General features: G+C 42.0%; 1 protein-coding gene across 3 annotated transcripts in view; it reads right to left on the reverse strand.

Moving 5' to 3' along the window:
- Positions 1 to 1851: 1851 nt before the first annotated feature.
- The window catches only part of Cdc2rk (cyclin-dependent kinase 10), a 78976-nt gene continuing 62528 nt past the window's right edge, over positions 1852 to 18299 (reverse strand). The window contains exons 13-16 of one of the 3 annotated variants that reach the window (XM_075704460.1): positions 14893 to 14945; positions 14030 to 14111; positions 4383 to 4458; positions 1852 to 1978 (exon numbers count right to left, since the gene is read on the reverse strand). In XM_075704460.1, the coding sequence (XP_075560575.1) occupies positions 4431 to 4458; positions 14030 to 14111; positions 14893 to 14945 (163 nt within the window). In that variant the 3' untranslated portion in view covers positions 1852 to 1978; positions 4383 to 4430. Of the gene's footprint in view, positions 1979 to 4382; positions 12058 to 14029; positions 14112 to 14892; positions 14946 to 18299 lie in introns of those variants that run through there. The other 2 variants (XM_075704463.1, XM_075704452.1) reach the window with 2 other exon arrangements.

Genomic DNA, 18299 nt, shown 5'->3' on the forward strand with positions numbered 1-18299 from the left:
AGTGGTCTACTGTGTTTTTAATTCATTACAAAAATTAACCACTTAATTAAGGCAGGTGTCTCAGTTGATTGTATTTTTCCTTCGCTGGGGCAAAGCACTACAGTCGAGCCTCATTTTAATGGAATCGTATTTTTTGTAATGAAGAAATCAACCTAGAAGTTCATTATTATCAAGTAGGTTTCCATGTTTTAACAGTGGGGAAATGTTTTCGTGAAAGTCCTGTTGGCTAACTTGAGAATGACCATCATTATATTAGTTTTCAATTAAAATTCTGGTTATAATAATGCACTAGAAATGACACTATTTAGCAAAGCGATGAACGGGACTAGCTGGTGGACGCTCATGGTTATATTGTGCTTCGTGTTACACTGACGAACGTGAAGGACAGGACACGGACGTACGTAGCGCAAACTACCAACTGTTCAATACTGTTAAACAATGCACTTATTACAAGGAGACAAGGCGGGGGGGGGATATAGAAATATAACAAGGTGACGACATGTGATCATACTTTGGGCCAGAAATAAATCGTTCACTTGCACCCGTTTGCCCTGCCAAACTCGACCTCAGCTTCGATAAGCGCAATTAGAGTTACTGTATGTGCTACCGCATATACAGTAACCGCATATACAGTAGCTCTAAGCGCGATTAGGGTGCCTCGATGCGCGCGCTCCCCTCCGCCGCCCGCGCCATCTGGTGTCGTTTTGACCGTGAATTCTTAGTATCTATTTTGCCGCCTTGCAAAATGGCATTGTCGGCGCGGTTGACGATGTGATGAGCGCTGATTGGCCGGAGCAGCGCATTCAAATCCCACGGGCTAAAGCGCGCCTGCCATAGGCAGGTGCGCGGGCGGCGGCCGCTCCCTTCGATGCCGCGCCCGCGCGCACGTGTCGTTGTTCCCTCTTGCTCCGTCCGCCTAAACCCCAGAAGTCTACTTGCGAGCTACTCATTATCTTGCGCTATCATTTAGATTATTTTCTCTGCTTTTTTTTTTCGCTAGTTATTTGTTGCACGCGATGCCGGCAACGAATCCCAACACAGTGCAGATGTTCGGTGCGCGGAAGCGCGATATGCGACTTGTACGAGCGTCGAACTTCCGATCTCCCGCAGCGAGTGCAGACTACGTAGACGCTTGCAGCGGCGGAAATGCGCTGTCGGCAGTCGAGAATCCGACACACTGATTGTGCCTGGAGCCGCAAGTGCTAATTAGAAGCTCCGCAGGAGCTTTCTAATAAAAATGTGTGTTGAACTTTAAGGCCCGTTTTCTCAGAATGGATTTTTTTTTTGTAGTAGTGTTGCTGGGGAAGGCGATATCTCAAAAAACCGCTCTTCAGATTTGTGTACCGTTATTTCTTTTTTTAACTCTGTTCCTGAATGACTTTGTCAAGGCGTAACAAGCTTTTTTTGAAAGCTAGTGCAGTTAATTTATAATAAGCAACTAATTTTTAATTTTTGATAAATGTGGTCATTACTAGCTACATCAAATTCAAAGGTGTGTTAGAAATTTTTGAAGGGGAAATTAAAAAGGCTTTGTAGCCCCCTGGGTTATCTATCAGGGGATCATCAGAGTGAATTTCAGCTTCCTACGATGTTGTGGGATTTCTCCAGGCTCTTCCTCAGGCATACACATGAACCATCTAGTTTAATAAACAGTCTCATGAAACTTTGCATTTCCTCATAGTTTGGTGGTGTGAACGTACCCTGAAAGTTTGAACCGCATATCTAAAAAAAAAAAGTTCGGTTTCCAGGGTAGCCTCCCCCCTTACGCTAGACTATAAAGATACTTGCATGCATTTATTCATCCATTTCACTGCAGTGATGTAACAGTGAATGAAACAGGCACACTGAAACTGAGGTGATGTTTTTTTTAATGAACGTTGTTGAGATGAGAAACAATTCTGTGCTGAACCTTTGTGCTTGCAGTTTCTGGGAATGTTCCACAGACGACCACTCCTAGATGAGCTTTGTCGTCTTCTTTCTGTGGAAAGAAACAATTAAAAACATACCTGCACATGAAATGTGTACATTGCACCTCTCACCTAGGACAGGCACCATAAGCACATGTGAAAGGTGGTCTGCCAGAATTCGTTCATACTAGACATAATTTACCAGTTTTGGGTTCCCCATAAACTGAATATATTTATTTGCAAGATGTATTTTATGCTTTTATGAGTCATGGCACTGCATTTACTGTGTAAGCAACAGCTTCTTTTATTATTGTAAATTTACAAATGATGTAGCGTGGAATGTTCCTAAAATGCATATGACTTATCTTCAATATTTGTTGACTTAGAAGACGTGCTTTAGAGGATAGTCCTGCTATTGGATACTGTTTAAAGAGCTTTCCAATGAATCGCAGCACTGTACCCCATTCCTTCATAGAGGTTCCACTGCTTCTATTGAGAATTTTCTATATGTTGTCTATAGTCATTTTCATTACCTCAAGAATTTGCTCTCAGTATTCACTAAAGCGCCTCGACTCAAATTTTCTCATCTCCACTAAGGGTAGCATCACCTCCTTGAATAAAGTAGTTCCTTTACTTTAGCAACACTCCTCCACTCCAGGGTGTTCAAAGCCATGAATTGGCAAGGAGCATGATTGTTGCACAGTGACCACTCCAGTCAGGGGGTAGTACTGCTTTTTACTCAGCAAAGATCAAGTTTGTTAGCGAATAAACAGTGAAAATTCAGGCCAAAGCTTTATTAATATTCTCATTCCCCCAATAAGTCACAGTGCAGCTCCAGGCGCCCATGTATTAGGTATGTGGTCTTGAAGCTGGCTGAAGTTTGAGACCCGTGCCCCAATGTAAAGCACTCTGACATTACAGTGTAGGTGGGACATGTCACCATGGGTGTGGTCCTGCTGTTTGTCTTGAATACAGAATTGGAACTATAGCCATTAAAGTTTGTCCCATTAGATTACCATTGTAAGCAACAAATATACAGACTGGGTAGAGGTAACAGGGAACATCAAATTTCCATTTAAAGCCAGTAATTTTCCTTGTTTCTGTGCAGAATAAAAGTTCCATGAATGAGTTCTCCAACAAGATACAGCAAATGACAGTGAGCGAGGTTCTGACTTTCACATTTACGAGAATTGCTGTTTGATCCCAAATTAAGGGGAAGTGATACTTTAATATCCGGGCAGCGTGTACACACACGACTTTTCATGGCCAAGTTATGTTGAGAGGGCAGAGAAAACCACAGTGCCAGTGGCGTAGCAACGGGGGGCGGAGGTGGGGGGCCGTGGGCCCCGGGTGCACGGGGCCAGTAGGGGGAGGGGGGCGTCGTATACGTCTGAAGACACCTGAAAATTGTCGATATCCTCGCCTACCTCGACTACACCCGGGGGGGGGAGGTGACAGAAGAGCTAAGGGCCCCGGGTGCCAGACGACCTAGCTACGCCACTGCACAGTACTCTCATGCCCTGGCAAAAATAGATTGATATTTATGTGTGCCAGTACAGATGCACCACATGCTGAATTTTCCTAGGTTGCATTCAGCACAAGAATACAAAAAAAAAAGCACTGATACTGAATGGCCATATACTTACATTACTGAACACTACCTCTGACCTGTTGCTCTACTTGCCTTCCTCTTTTTGTTTTCTTTTGTGGACGGAAAATCTAGCTACTTATCACTAATGCTACATTTAATTTGCATTCACTATCAATGCAGCACACTGTGTCGATTAACATACTCTATTACTCACAGAAATCAAATGCACTAAGCTTCAGATGATGAAATCAATGTAATAAGCAACTATGTACGAAAGGATAGGAGCATTGGAGTATTAAGTATTAACTATCCATATATGACAAAGAATGGCTGAACACACCTGCAATAATGCAAGTTGGTGAGCTAGTTGGTATATATTTCAATGAAAACAGTGCTAAACTTGGGACAAAGAACAAGATGACACACTACACGGCACTGCCTACATTTGTGCCTCCTTTCCCACATTTCTGATATTAGGTACAAAGCACCACTTTCCTTTAATGAACTTTTGTGGGCTTCAACAGACTAAAATTTTGCCACATAATATCTGGTTTACTGAAGGCTCATACAATTAGGGCCTTCCTTGAAGTTTCTCACCTGCATATGTTACACTGCAATGCAGAGATTCTGAACTGACTTAGGGCATTGTTTTTCTTTGCGGCCTTCAAGGCACTGCAACATGACAATAAAGGCTTGGAGTACCTGATGCTAATTTACAGCAACCACTTTGCAAATTTGCAAACATAGATTTAGCAAGCATTTGGCTTTTTCTGCAAAACTTAAGAAATGGCAATTAAACAAGTCAATCTGTGCATCGTACCAATTTACAACAGCCACAAACGGACAAAAAACAGAATCAAAAGGCATGATGCCATAAGCCTTACACGAAACCCGTGGTCATTTAGCTGCTGCCATACGATCATCTGCCATGTTCACGGGCCAGCCGGAGAGTGTAGCGAGCTGCAGCAACAAGTGTTGCGCTGTTTTGGCACTTCAAATGGCAGGCCAAGATGCCTGCACTAACACCTACCTCTGCATTAACTTTCAAAAATAAGGATCTCATTTACAGGGATCTTTGGATCAGACTTTATACACAAGCCGTTATTCGTTTTTAAAATAAATTTCAGATATAATTACCAGATCATTCAATAAGTAACTTAAAAAGACTTAGCACGAGACTACTGACACCTTATGGTTGCGCCAGTGTTGTGTTCTTCTTTGCCTATGTCCTTGTCTGTTTAGCGCTGTTATTTTTCAAAACATGAACTACCATCAGGATTTTAGAAGCCCTCTCTGCAAAATGATTGTTCCAATCATGTAGCATAAATGAATTTGAAGTTTGGAATCCATATTTTCATGGCTCACGACATGCAAGTAACAAATTTTTTTACTTAAATTTACTTAAAGGGGCCCTGCAACACATTTTGAACATGGTAAATAATGCACCTAGGCATTAGACAATGCTGCCACAAACACATAAGCAAAATTTTATTCTTTCACATGCAGCTGTGAACCTACAATTTCACTCAAGACTTCAATTTTACTTTACTTCAATTGAGTGAAACTCTGGCCATTTTTCATGTTTACTGCGAAGCACCAATCAACACAATGGGTGCTGCCAATTATTTAATTAAAATTTTTTCTCTGAGCTGTTCTTCAACTTTCATGCAAGAAATCGAAAGTGCCTTCAAGAGCTTGAATTGAATAAAACGAAGCTGTGGCAGTAAAAAAAGTGATATAGTTTGTGTGAAGCACATGATAAAGCCCCTTGCGATAAAGCCCATATACTGAGCTATACAAAGCCAAGCAGTAGCTGATATGGTTGAGTGGAAAATATGTTTACATTTTTCCCCTCTTGGAGTTACTTCAGGTAAAGGGCTTGCGCTGTGTCGCAGTTAATTAAGCTTTTCCATACTGAAATATGTTGGAAAAGTATTAAAAATAAATTTGAGTGCCATGTACATTTTTTGCTTGCGGCTGTGTACATCATCCTGTCTTGCTATAGCCCTGTGTCATGCAGTATGTTAAAAATGAAAAACTTTATTCATGGATAGTGTTTACATTTGTGCAATAAGCACGACAAGTCTGAAGAATATCACCCAACACTGTGTTGTGCAGTAATGAGCATGAATTCATGCTACTGAAAACAGGCTTCACGATGACTGGACCATGAAACTAAGCAAAGAAAAAAAAATTGGATGGCAAACCTGAGGCTCAACTAGGATGCAGTCAACAAACCTGTGGAATACTAGAAGGGAAGTTCACCCTCAGGCTTATTTTGTTAATAGACAACAAGTCTCTAGTACATGCTGTAGATAAGCATATTAAAAGCTGTAGACTATCTTTGTTGCTCCCTGTTGTCCCAATTCATGCAACACATAACTTGGCAGAAAGAGGAGTTTCTCAATACTACTACCAATAACTTTCTATGTGACACTTCAAGCACTAAGTTGATTTAGTTACCATATATTTCAGACTATAAGTTGCACCTTTGTATAAGTCCCACCCCTCACTTACAGCAAGTTTTGAAGAAAAAATTAGTACCTAAGTCGCACCGGTGTATAACGCACCTATTTTAACTCAATTAGCATGGTGAAATGTGATCATGCACACTTTTGCAATGCACGGCATTTTACACTAGCCACAAATTCTAGCACAAAAAACTTCGACCAACACTTATTGCATTTCATTCGAAGCCATTGATGGCCTCATCCCCTGACGCAGTCAAAAAGTTCAGCTACTTTGGCCAGCTGGGTCACCGTCGTGGGCCTCTAAATAACGTTTATATAGGAACATCATTTGCATTGGTTCTGCAGTGTGGCATGCTCGGGAAAAAAAACCCTTATATTGGTCATGCCAGCGTGCATGGTTTAGGCATATAGTAGAAGTTTAACAGCATAAGTTTAACTGTATAAGACGCACCGAGAAACATTTTTTGAAAGAACAAAACTGTGACCTATAGTCCGGAAAGTCCAGTATTATATAATATAATTAATTAAAAACAATACTGGTGGCTAGAATATACAACTTTCAAGAATAGACAGCCAGGTTTGTTTGCAAAGATCTCATTTATTTTTAAACATTTCCATGTATACTATACCGAGACCTTTACAATCAAGCTCTCTTGAAATGCTAACATAACAAAACATTACAGGCAACATTTACTAGTGAGGACTGCACCGGTGTGATTCATTCACAGAGGCTTAGTTTTTGAGCTAGGAGCAGATATAGAGCTTAGTTACACCGCAATCACATTCGTGCTCATGTTTCAATACTTAGCAGTTTGCCAAGATGACGGAACAGAAAAAGAAATATTGCATGTGGCTATAAAGCTTTTGGTATGGTCTGCCAGCAAACCAGTCAAGACACTGCTTGATTGATGTAGGTCGCCATATCATAGAATTTGCATGATAATGATGTCCTTCAGACCTTAGACATTGTGTAATTTGTGTGAATTTGAAATGGAAAACCACGCAACATTGTACTACATTGCACGGGCAGAATCAATCACAGTATAACTCCTTTTAGTCAAAAATCTTTTGTGCACTGTTCAATTTTTCTGCCAATTTGGTAGTCGCTGCTCACAGTCGAAAAAAATCGATTGATGACTAGTTTTCCTTGCAACAAAGAGGAGCAATCATACCAAATGAGTGAACAGCTTGGTTTCTGTCATTTGTGCATGATCTGCTGCAAAAGGATGATGCAGAATCTTGCGCAGAATCTTGCAACCATTGACAATTTTGTCATCACGCACTTCAAGATACCTGGTAAAAATGTTTAATTTGCTTGCTGATCTATTGTTGATTGTTGTCATCATGTCCTGTGCAATTTCTCATTCTTCCATAAAAAGTAATGCAGTCTTCATGCAATGGGTCGAAATATAAACTGCCAACCAGAGTATGGCATGCGATGTGTGTAGCTTGAAGTATGTGAAATAGACCCACTAAAGAGCAACATTAAATCAGTTTGAAACTTCATGAAGAATTCTTTCAACTGTCAGCATTTATTTGACAAAAATTATGATGACAGAAAACAAAGGGCTAAGTTTCTCTTACTGAATTTTCGCATCTGAACTGGAGTGACAATATGTTACAAGGGTTGTCCGTAAAATAAGGTTCCCAAGGAGTTGCAGTCACGAGGAATGCTGTTACATGGGATCCGGCGACACTGACGCATGGTTTGGTTCCCCCCTCCCAGTCCTCACCACAGCGAGCTGTCTGCGATGCTCAGTCTTGGCTTGGCAGCCATTAGAGATGGAGCTCACACTTGCTTCTCCTGCCAGGTGCGAATTACACAGTGATTCGTTTTTTGTGTGCGAAAAAAAACTGCGCCGGTGGACATTCAATTCCAACTGTGTGAAGTCTAAGGGGAAAAGTGTATGAGCATACAACACATGCGCAAATCGTGCAGAGAATTCAAAGATGGACGTGCAGACGTCCATGACGAACAGCATTCTAGACAGCCATCGGTTTTGGACAAAATGATTGCCAAAGTGGAAGGAACAATGCTGAAAGATCGAAGGGTGACAGTTCGGGAGCTCTGTGAGATGATCCCCGATGTCAGCAAGCACTGCATTGAGAAAATTTTGACAGACCATTTAGGGTGTGCAAGGTTTGTGCAAGGTAGGTCCCAAGAATGCTTACAGAAGACCACAAACGACAACGTGTTGAAGCGGCCCGTGAATTTCTTCAGGCCTACGAAACCGATGATGAGGAATTCTTGGACTCTATTGTCACTGGAGACGAGACGTGGGTATACTACACGACACCGGAAACGAAACAACAATCCTGTCAGTGGAAACATCCAGAGTCGCCGAAGCTGTGGGAGTTCAAACAAACACTACCTGCCAGCAGAGTTATGGCGAGCGTCTTTTGGGACAGGAAGGGGTTATTGTTGTGCGAATTCATGCCTGCTGGTACAACAACCAATGTGGACCGCTACTGTGAGACGTTGCAGAACCTTCGCCGCGTGATTCAACACAAAAGGAGAGGCATGCTCACGAAAGGAATGAGTTTCCATCAGGACAACGCTCGTCCGCACAGCTTGTCATGTAACAAACCCTTGTAACAAGCGATCTCATCAACAAATTTGGATGGGATACTGTCATACACTCGCCCCAAAGCCCAGACATAACCCCACGTGACTACCATTTCATCTCTGAATTGAAGGAACACCTGGGTGGGACGCATTTCAGAACTGGAGAGGAGCTGAAAAAGAGGTCTTAAGCAACCTTCATGGCACGGTGGGAAAGTTTTACGATTCAGGCATAAAGAAGATGCATTGATCTCAACAGCGCTGATGTAGAAAAATAGGGGAAAGTCTAAGCTTTCCAAAAATGTATTATTCAATGCCAATAAACATCTTTTTCATTGTGAAAAATCATTGGGAACCTTATTTTATGGACAACCCTTGTAGAATGACGTCCTGGAGTTCAACATACTTTTGCATGTTAGGGCTGTTTTTGTGCAGAGAAAGTTTATAAAGTGCTAGGTTGAGTGTGGTTCCTTTAGAAGACAATGAGTCTTTGTTTATCCATAAATTATTAACTATATTAGTTAAAAAACAGACACTGTCAAAACCTATGATGTCACGAGGGCAGTGCAGAAAATTTAAAGGGCCACTCACCAGGTTTGGGTATTATAACCAGCTAAATGCAGTGTGTAGATTGCGTGTTGATAGTTTCTGCGAAGAATTACACTTATATATGCCATGAAAAGAGCTAAAAATTCAGATGAATGCCTGTGTAGCCTTCTCACTGCACTCGGAAAGCAAGGCTAGCGTAGCTAGCAAGGCAAAGAGTGACGTTACAGTGAGAGTTCAAAGGGGCATGCTTTTGAGCACACAATGCTGCTGCCAGCCAAGCAACCACTACCTTCCACCCCAAACAGATTTGGTTGCCTCAGGTTCCCAGCAAAAGTGACCATCAGATTTTCCCCTTAACTTGCTTGGTGTCATATCTGGGAGCTAGCAGGCTTCCCGAATGCCGTAATTGAAGAGGCCCTTTTCAATGTGATCAGCTTTGTACACATTTTTGTAATAGTGTGGCTGTACCTTTATGTATGCAGAGAGCACGCTGCAGCATGCACACTAAGGCACATGATACATGCCTGCCAGACAACGAAAGAATCTGCCATGCTGCACTGGTGGCAAAAATGCCGCAGCAGTGTACCAGCCTCCAGTGGAGTGCGAGAGGAGGCCAAACTTTATTAAAGCATTGCCACCACCTGACATGACATGGTCAAGTCTTGCACAAGTTGGTGAGGTCCCTCGCAATTTTCATACTCCTTAATCAGTGATGCATTGTAGATTGATCAGTTAGCGCTGGCAATGCGACCTGGCGACAGTCGCAGCGTAGCTATGGCAACCAATGCTGATTGGCTACATTGTTGTGTGGCTGCCACAAATATATAGTCCACAGCAGGGTACTCCCAATGGTGGGTGGTGGTGAAAATGTGGCCCACAGCTCCAGTTTACCACCCACTGCACTGGTCAACCAGCCGAAATTTCCAATTGTTTTTCGTGCGAGTCTCGGTAGTTTCTTTATCACATGGGGAAATATGAGAAAGAAAAGTGATGTAGAATTGAGAAAAACAAATTTCTGTCGACAAAAATTGGCTAGAAAATCAGGTGTCGGGAGGTCACTGCATTGTGCGCTGTTCAACTTTCCTTTAATGCAATGCTGCCATATTGGAACCATCGTAAAGAAGAGGGATCTGAGCTTCAGATAGCTGCAGTGTTGAATTTTGTCATGCAAAGACAAAAGCAAGAGGAGTGCAAGAAAAGTGTAAAAAAATTAGTCTCGGCATTCATTACTGCTGCCACTTGGAAACGAAAGTGCTCCTATAGGTGCAGATTTGAGTCGCTGGCACTTGTTTTGCGTGCATTCTCACAGCAGAGAGCTGTGCATTACTTCGTCCAGGCGAAGTTTGGTGATTGCGGTAGGATGCTTTGCAGGCTTGTGTTAGTTTAGTTAATGCATACAAAGTACAAAATTGGTGACTACAATTCAAAATGGCGGAAGGTTGTGCGGAGAACCAAAAGAGAGAGAGAGAGAGAGAGAGAGAAAGAGACGATTAGTTGCATAACCTCCACCCTCCTGGTCCCTAGATGACCATCCCTCGAAAATTTCTGGGGAGAACCCTAGTTCACAGCCACATCCTCTCTGCAGCAAACTGCACATGTCAACTTTCTATGCAGCTAATGTGGACAGGTATTGGTTCACTTTAGTATCCCTTTAGTAGGGTAGTTTTACTTTATTAAAATGAGGTAACAGATGCATGCATTTCCATGGGGCTTTAAAGATGAATTTTTCTTGAACTTATTCTTGAACATGACAGCATTCATTCAGGCTTATTTTCAGATGGCTGTATGCTTACTGTCCTTTCATCTGGCCACCCTGCCTAAACCGGCAATGTTGTCTTTTGGAATTGCCATCTTCGTTGCCTATGTCAGGAAGTGATTTCTGCTACCCTGCAAGATTCATTTTCTCATATGACATGTGAGAGCATTTGTTTGGCTACCTCGCAGGCAAAATTTTGTCGTATATAGCCAATAAAGGAAGGAATGCGAGGTAGAAAGTAGAGAGCGTAAAGCTTCTCGTCGAAGTTTGGAAGAGGCATTGACATCATTCCAAACCAACGAGATGTGGAGGAAAAAAGGAGGAGGTGAGGAGATGCGGGGGAAAAAGGAGACCTGGAGCACTGTCTGGCTGCAAAAGACGACAAAGCCAAGTAGACACACCATCGCACTCATCTCAATCAGCATCTTCAGCAGAGCCAGTTAAGCATTCCAAATTCCACTGCTGGTTTGAGCGTTGTGTGCACAAACACTGCCGTTTCTGCTGTGGAGCTGTGGAATGGACAGTAAGCTTTCATCCAAGAAGTTCCAGCGCAATGCTACGCCTTGCTATCATTTTTAATGTTTGCTCTTTGAGCAAAACTGGCAAACATTTTCTACACCTCCAGTGGTTAAATCACCAAAAGAAATAGCTGCCTTTAGTTCCCCTTATATACCCTCATCTTGAAGGAGCTACCTCCCTCTCCAACAGAATAACTAAGCACAGTGTACAGTAAAACCTCGTTAATATGTACCCGCTTAATCAGTAATCCAAGTTTAAATATATTTTGAATGAATTCTGCCCTGTCACCATTGAACCTACCGTATTGGCTGACCGCTTAAGACTTAATTGCTTAGTGCATGCCAATGGGTTAGTGCACGGTATTTACTTCACTTTTAGGCATTTACAAGCGTGGCATCGGCGAATGTTGTGCACGCAGACCATAGATAGTGAAATTGTGGCACACAGACCTTTCCCAGACTGTAGTCGCCACTCATAGTGGCATCAAAACATGGTAGCCATGACATGTTTCCTGCTCCCATAGCTTTTAGCACTTCCACATCATTGTCATCATGGATGACGACGTAGATGATGGCACTTCTGCATCCGATGTAGCTAGTGTGTTGATCGTCATGAGGGCATTCGCAGAGAAGTGGGGACTGATGGAGAAAATGGCTCGAGGCCTTGCCGAGTTTGACGATGCCGTCGTTGCTGCAAGGCCGCTACGGCAGCAAGTGAAAATCACAGGTCTATTGCTGCCTGCTTGCAAATAAAACTTGTCAGCGTGTGTCTGAGTGAGAACTAACATGTTTTTTTGGCTGGTAAGTCTATAGTTGCTCATTTGCCATTGTTGGTTAATTAGTACAATGCTTAGCGCATACCTGAGCCACATTGCCAGCCAACTACATATAAACGAGGTTTTACTGCACTCTGCTGTACAGTCAAACCATGACACAAACTTTTTTTCACTGCCTTATTTAGTTCCATTGAACACTATGTATAAAAGAAAAATAAAGCAGAATGCCAACTAAAGTGGTGGTGTGGTTAAAGAGTTAGGCCATTTCGGCTTCCACATGAAAACCTTGTTCACTAAACTAGAAGGATTGAAAACCAAGTGAACAAGGCTTTCATGTGGAAGCTGAAATGCTCTTTAGTCTTTTAAGAGCATTGGTAAAACATAATGATGGTGATGAATAAGACATGGCATCATGTGATGGTGACCGTTAGCAGTCGGCACTGTCTGCAAGGAAGCTTTGCTCTCAGCACAATCTCTACACTATGCGGCAGTGCTTTTGATTCCATAAAAATTAGTTTTTTTATATGCTTACAGAAGGATGCTATCCATTAGGATTGTTCTAGAAACATGCGAAATGATTTTTCCTGCTGAAGCATGGTAGCTTCAAGTAACAAAATCTGCAATCCAACAAAGTTTTCTTGTGCAAGTACAACTTTGTTATGCTTTGTCTGAACTGCACCTCCAGCATTTAAAGGATCCTTTAAGCCATTTAGAATACTCTTGTAGACACATAGGGTACAGCTACAGCAAAACATTCGCGCCACAATTTAAGTGAAGCATTTCATATTAAGAGAGCTATGGACAATTACAAGTTACCCTTCTTCCTAGCCATGTTTTTTATCAATTCATTTGCCGAGTGATCAGGGCTAAGCTCCGCTTTCGCTGGCTCTGCGTCATGAAGTGACATGATGTCGTCTACTTCTGGTGTCTTGGTGCTAGCACGTGAAGCCTCTCAAACCTTTCCGCTAGCCACCTGGCCGTTGATTCCCAGCGAGAAATACCCAAGCAGCATGCATTGTGAGCATTCTGTTGCAGCACCAAGCGTTTCCGGTAAATGCAGGAGAGCTGGGCGTTTTGATGGATGGGCAGAGGCTTAAACGTGAGCGGCCGTCACAGTGCAGCCACCTGGTGGCACAGAGCTCAACCAGCCAAACACACAGCTAATATTGCTGTAACCAAGTGTAAAACATGTTATACATAATTGTCATGGTGTATTCTCTTTCTGTTACCTTCTTATTAGTAGAAACAAATTAACCAACATTTTTGTTCACCATAAAGTTGGAAAAAATATTGACGACACAATGTGAGTAGCCAATCAAATAGCTTGCCCGGCTGATGTCACAAGTGTCCGCTATGTGGCGATGATGGGGTGGCTGAAAACTTAAGGGAGTGGTGCCACTGCGATGGGTAGCAATGGACATTTTAAAAACTTTATAACAAATTACATGCTTTACACGGAGCATTGAAATGTGTCACTTAATGATTAAAAGGGCCTACTGTAAGGACTCAGCATGTTTGTACAAGATTGTGAAAATCGTGTCAGTGTCCCTTCAACAAAATCGGGTGCCGAGACCTTGTGCCACATTTTGCTCGGCAATATTCTTCTCCAGCCTCGCATAGAGTGGAAGTCTATTTTTGGAGCCTTTAAGCATGACTCTCACATGGGTATTCACAATATGCACAATGCCTTTAAAAAAATTTTAAAAATTCACTGACTTAATGCTAGGGGCCTGTAAGTGATAAGTCGATGGAGTCACTGTGGAGTCCCTTGTATGCCACAGAGTAGGGACCTAACTACATGTCTCATCACAGTTGGCTGGGTGAGGCTTGTGTTGGCAGTGACATCTAAAAATCAATCTGATGGCAGACAAGTTCTGTACAAAATTCAGTATGCTTACATTTCTTCTGAAAGGTTCCCCACTGAAGACCGTTTCAAGTTCCGATGCTGTGGGAACGAAGGCATAAGTTCTGCTTCACAAGCTGGAAGAGTAAAAATAATGAGCATTTTAATTCAATGCAAAAATTCTGTAAAAAAAAAAGTACTCAAGAAATGCAGCAACACTGTTACAATTTTCTCAGATATACTACATACACTGAACTACAAAGAAGGTCAAAGTGTGTAGGCATTTAACTTTAACTGAAGGCATTGTACTGCAGCCCTGAAGGGCTATCGCAAGAGGGGAGTACAAAATACAGACATAACGGGAAGGGGGAGGAGGGGAGGAGGTTAAAATGAGTTGGGAGTTACCATGGTTTGTCATAAGGGCATCACAGCTTCGTTCAGTGTGTATCGTCAAATCTATTTATAATAATACCGCTTTGAACAACGGATATAACAATGAAAACTATGACACCATCAACTTCATTATGTGTTCTATGGCAAAATAAACCACTGACAACAAAGATTTCATGTCAAGTTACCAGTTACAACAATTTCAAAAGTATGATCCTGCAGAAAGAAAAAGTAATAAAACGGGGTTGCAAGTTTTTAGACATTACTTTTAACTGCGCGAAAAAACGAGGACACGAGAAAGAAACGCACACCACATTACGAGTTCCACGTGATGGCACTGCACCATGCGTATAAGCGTACATGCATGCAGCACGCTCTGAACCCTTCGAGGTCTCAAACTATTTCTTGACACGTTACACAACTATTGTAAACTAAACTGCTTATTTTAAGATTCGTTTATACGCATACTGTACCCTAGTGTGCATGATCACACATGCCATGTCAACTGAACAATCAAACCGGGCTTACGCAAGGGAGGTTCAGAGAAGTAGGAACTTTGGAGTGACTCCTCTGCAGTAGCCCTGTGTAGAAAAGAGAGAATGGTAAAATAAATGAAATAGAATAAGGCAATGCTCACACTCAGAAAATATTTAGTGTCCCTTCCAATTACAGAACTCATGTAAACACTTCTGCTCTTATAGAACAACATGCAATGTTGCACATGTTTAACAAGCCTTCACATGATGCAATGGGAGGTTTCTTTATACATATCTGCACAAACTAATGCAATAAAAGGACAAATTAATAAATAAGACATGGTACTTGTATCTTTAGCTCTGAGAAATGGCCGTGTTGTTTCAGTAGTTTACTTAGACATCACCTCATGCAAGCATTTATCATGATGGGTGAATCACATATGAACTGATTACACAAGTGAACAGCGAAAATAGTGAATTTTCCCAAGGATTGAATACAAACAACAATTATTTTTTTATTTCTAAACAATCACAAGGATTGTGTAGCCTGTTAAATTAAAAAAAAAAACAGGCCTTACTTATTTTATTTGATAAAAGGCCTTAATTGTATCATTTGATATATGCAATGCCATTCAGAACTGTTTGTCCAGTCAACTGATGAACATGTGAATGAAAAACAACTGAAAGGTGCTTGTACCTGACTCACCATCACAATGACAGCAACGAAACAGAAGAACAGCCTGTCATCAGATACTAGTACAGCGCTGTGCTCCTTGAAGCAGTTAAGTGTAATACTATAACACCACACATTGTTTTAAAGAAATACAAACATGCTAAGAGTCCAAATAGTAATGGGCTGCCCAATTATCCTTAATGAATGACTGGAAATTACTGAGCAGAAGTTAGCTACTCCATGCGTTTGTTCTGTGACTGGTACCTCTGCACAGTAAGCACAGCTCCCCTGTACCAGAGTCATTCATAGCAGTCACAACTTGCATCTGTCTTTTTTCCTGTAGACTACAATTAGCATAATCATTTATAGTTGAAAGAAATAAACATTCATCAACTTCAAATATGTAGTGAATTCTTGAATCAAACATTAATGGAATAGCAGACTATTTGATTGAAATTCAAAATTTCAGATATTTACGTGCTTTTTGAACTTTTTAAAAACGGGTACTAAACAGTGCACTTTCAACGAGCCTGCTTGGGCTTTACTGAAAGTGCCTATGCAACACACATATAAAGCGGCTGTGTTAAGAAATATCGAATTAATGAAAGTTGACTGTGCATGCCAGTGCATGTACATACGCACACAGCACACATGCGCACTGTGCAACCTACTTATAATGGAGCTAAGCAAGAACATTCAATCATCCTAACTGCACATTATTGAAGATGGGCCACTTTTACAGATTTTCAATAGATGATGTAGCAGCCAAAGCCCATCATACCTGCTTATCATTAAAGCAGATTCAAGTGTATGAAACATGCACACATGCAAACACACCAGGTACTTTGCTACCCAACTGGCTGAGTGGCACTTTAGAGGTAGGAGAATGTATATAAATAACAATGCTTTAGTTGAAAGAAACGACGAAGTGCAGTCCTAAAAATGTAACAAGAAGTCACCAGAATGTAACAGGAAATTGGCAAGCATGTCATCTGGTACTCTTATAAGTAGAAAGCGGAGTTTTGGGTATTTACCAATAAATGCAGAAAAAGACCTGCCGATTCCAAATTTAGGAATTGGGCTTATATCAAAAAGTGCCGAAAACATGAATTCATTGTGGCTGGTCAACCAGGGTCTGCATCATACAACCGGACCCTCCAAAGTGAGTTGGGTGTTTGTGCTCAGCCAGTACACAAGCTCCCATGTGTTTGGGGTGGGGTCTCTGGCTGAGGAGGTTTTCTTTTTGCAGTTCTAAAAGTGTCACCCACACCTCTTGTCTAGCATTTCTATTTTTCCGGGGAATGCAGGAGGCCTCGTCAACCACGTCATAACAAAAAGGGGTCGGATAAAGGGTGCCTATGCGCATACGAGTCCATTCCTCTCTGCCCTTCCCGTGTGTCTATATCAGTTTACATGTCTGCAATAACTATAATTTGTGGTTAAAAGAAAGAAACTGGATGACTGACACACAGTTCTGAACATTGGACAGCAGGGGGTTGGGGTAATAGAGTAAAAAGTGGACAGAATAGGAGAATGTAGAGAGAGAGAGAGAAAGCATAGCGGGGAAAAGAAAAGTGGGGTTATTTTGCAATCTTTACATTATTTACAATAACGACTATAAGCCCGCCTTTCATGCAGGAAACTTGACCAGTGCCTGCCAGCTAGCGGACACAAATAGGGTGAGCACACAGCCAGAGAGCTTATTTCGAAAGGCGCACACCAACTGGCCATTTTGGATAGAGTGAGATTCCAAGAAATAGCAGTGTTGAGTTGTTTCGTAAATAGACACGCAACTTGTTCACCCCAAGCATGTATGCTGATACCTCGTCTTACAGATCTGCGTGCCTCCCCAAACGAGATACATGACAGACGCGTAGCGATTACAAGAGAGGAGAGAAAAGTGCTTTATTGAATGAAGTGGTTGAGTTCTTAGAGGCTTTCAGTCCAGAGCCTCGAAGTCCAACAGGTACAGATGTGCTTTCTATGGTGCAGGGATGAGAATTCCCTGTCATTTTGTAGCAATTTTTTGGGCAGATAAAATTTCAGTCTGGAGCAGACTGGAGCAGACAAATTCTGATTTTGGAGCTGTCTTATAATCACAATATATCTTATTACTGGGGGCAATATGAAGCAGTCAAATTTTAATTTAGAGCATTATAGAGGGGTAACAGTCACAACACCTTGCATTCTGCACCATTAAAGAAGTGATGAAGAGCACCCTAGAAGCATTTTAACACAATTTTTGTGTTAAGTCCTGGTGAAGTGACTGGAGGTGTTTTACCACAGAAGTTATTTCAGAGTCCCCTCTCCCGCTGCCTTGCTGCACGCACCTTTCCTCACTGCTCGCCCTCTCAGTTTGCACTTTTTGATTGCGGAAATTATGCTGCGCAGCAATGCGATTGATGTGATATCACGATTCACGATCACCACGATTGTAGGGCTGTGTGATCAAGAGCAACTGTCGTGGCACCGCAAAAAAACTAAAAACGAAAGCCGCTGCAGGCAGCATATGGATGGTTGCACGTGTTTCTGCAGAAGCGGTGCCAGCACCACCACATGATGCAAGTTCACTCCTCCAACAGGGAGGTGCGGATAAGCCCAAGACACCCTCGCCTGCCCTTGCTCGTGGCTCAGGCAGCAAGACAAAAAAAACGTCACTACCTTTATTTTTATTCAAGGGGCTTAATTGAGTGCAGCTATTCGCACTCACTCGCAGCCAGAGTACAAAAGTTACTTTTACATGCACTTCAAGACAAACAAGACAACACCCTGCACCATAACATCTT

This window comes from Dermacentor variabilis, chromosome 1 (genome assembly GCF_050947875.1).
Source record: "Dermacentor variabilis isolate Ectoservices chromosome 1, ASM5094787v1, whole genome shotgun sequence".
Classification (NCBI taxonomy): Eukaryota; Metazoa; Arthropoda; class Arachnida; order Ixodida; family Ixodidae; genus Dermacentor; species Dermacentor variabilis.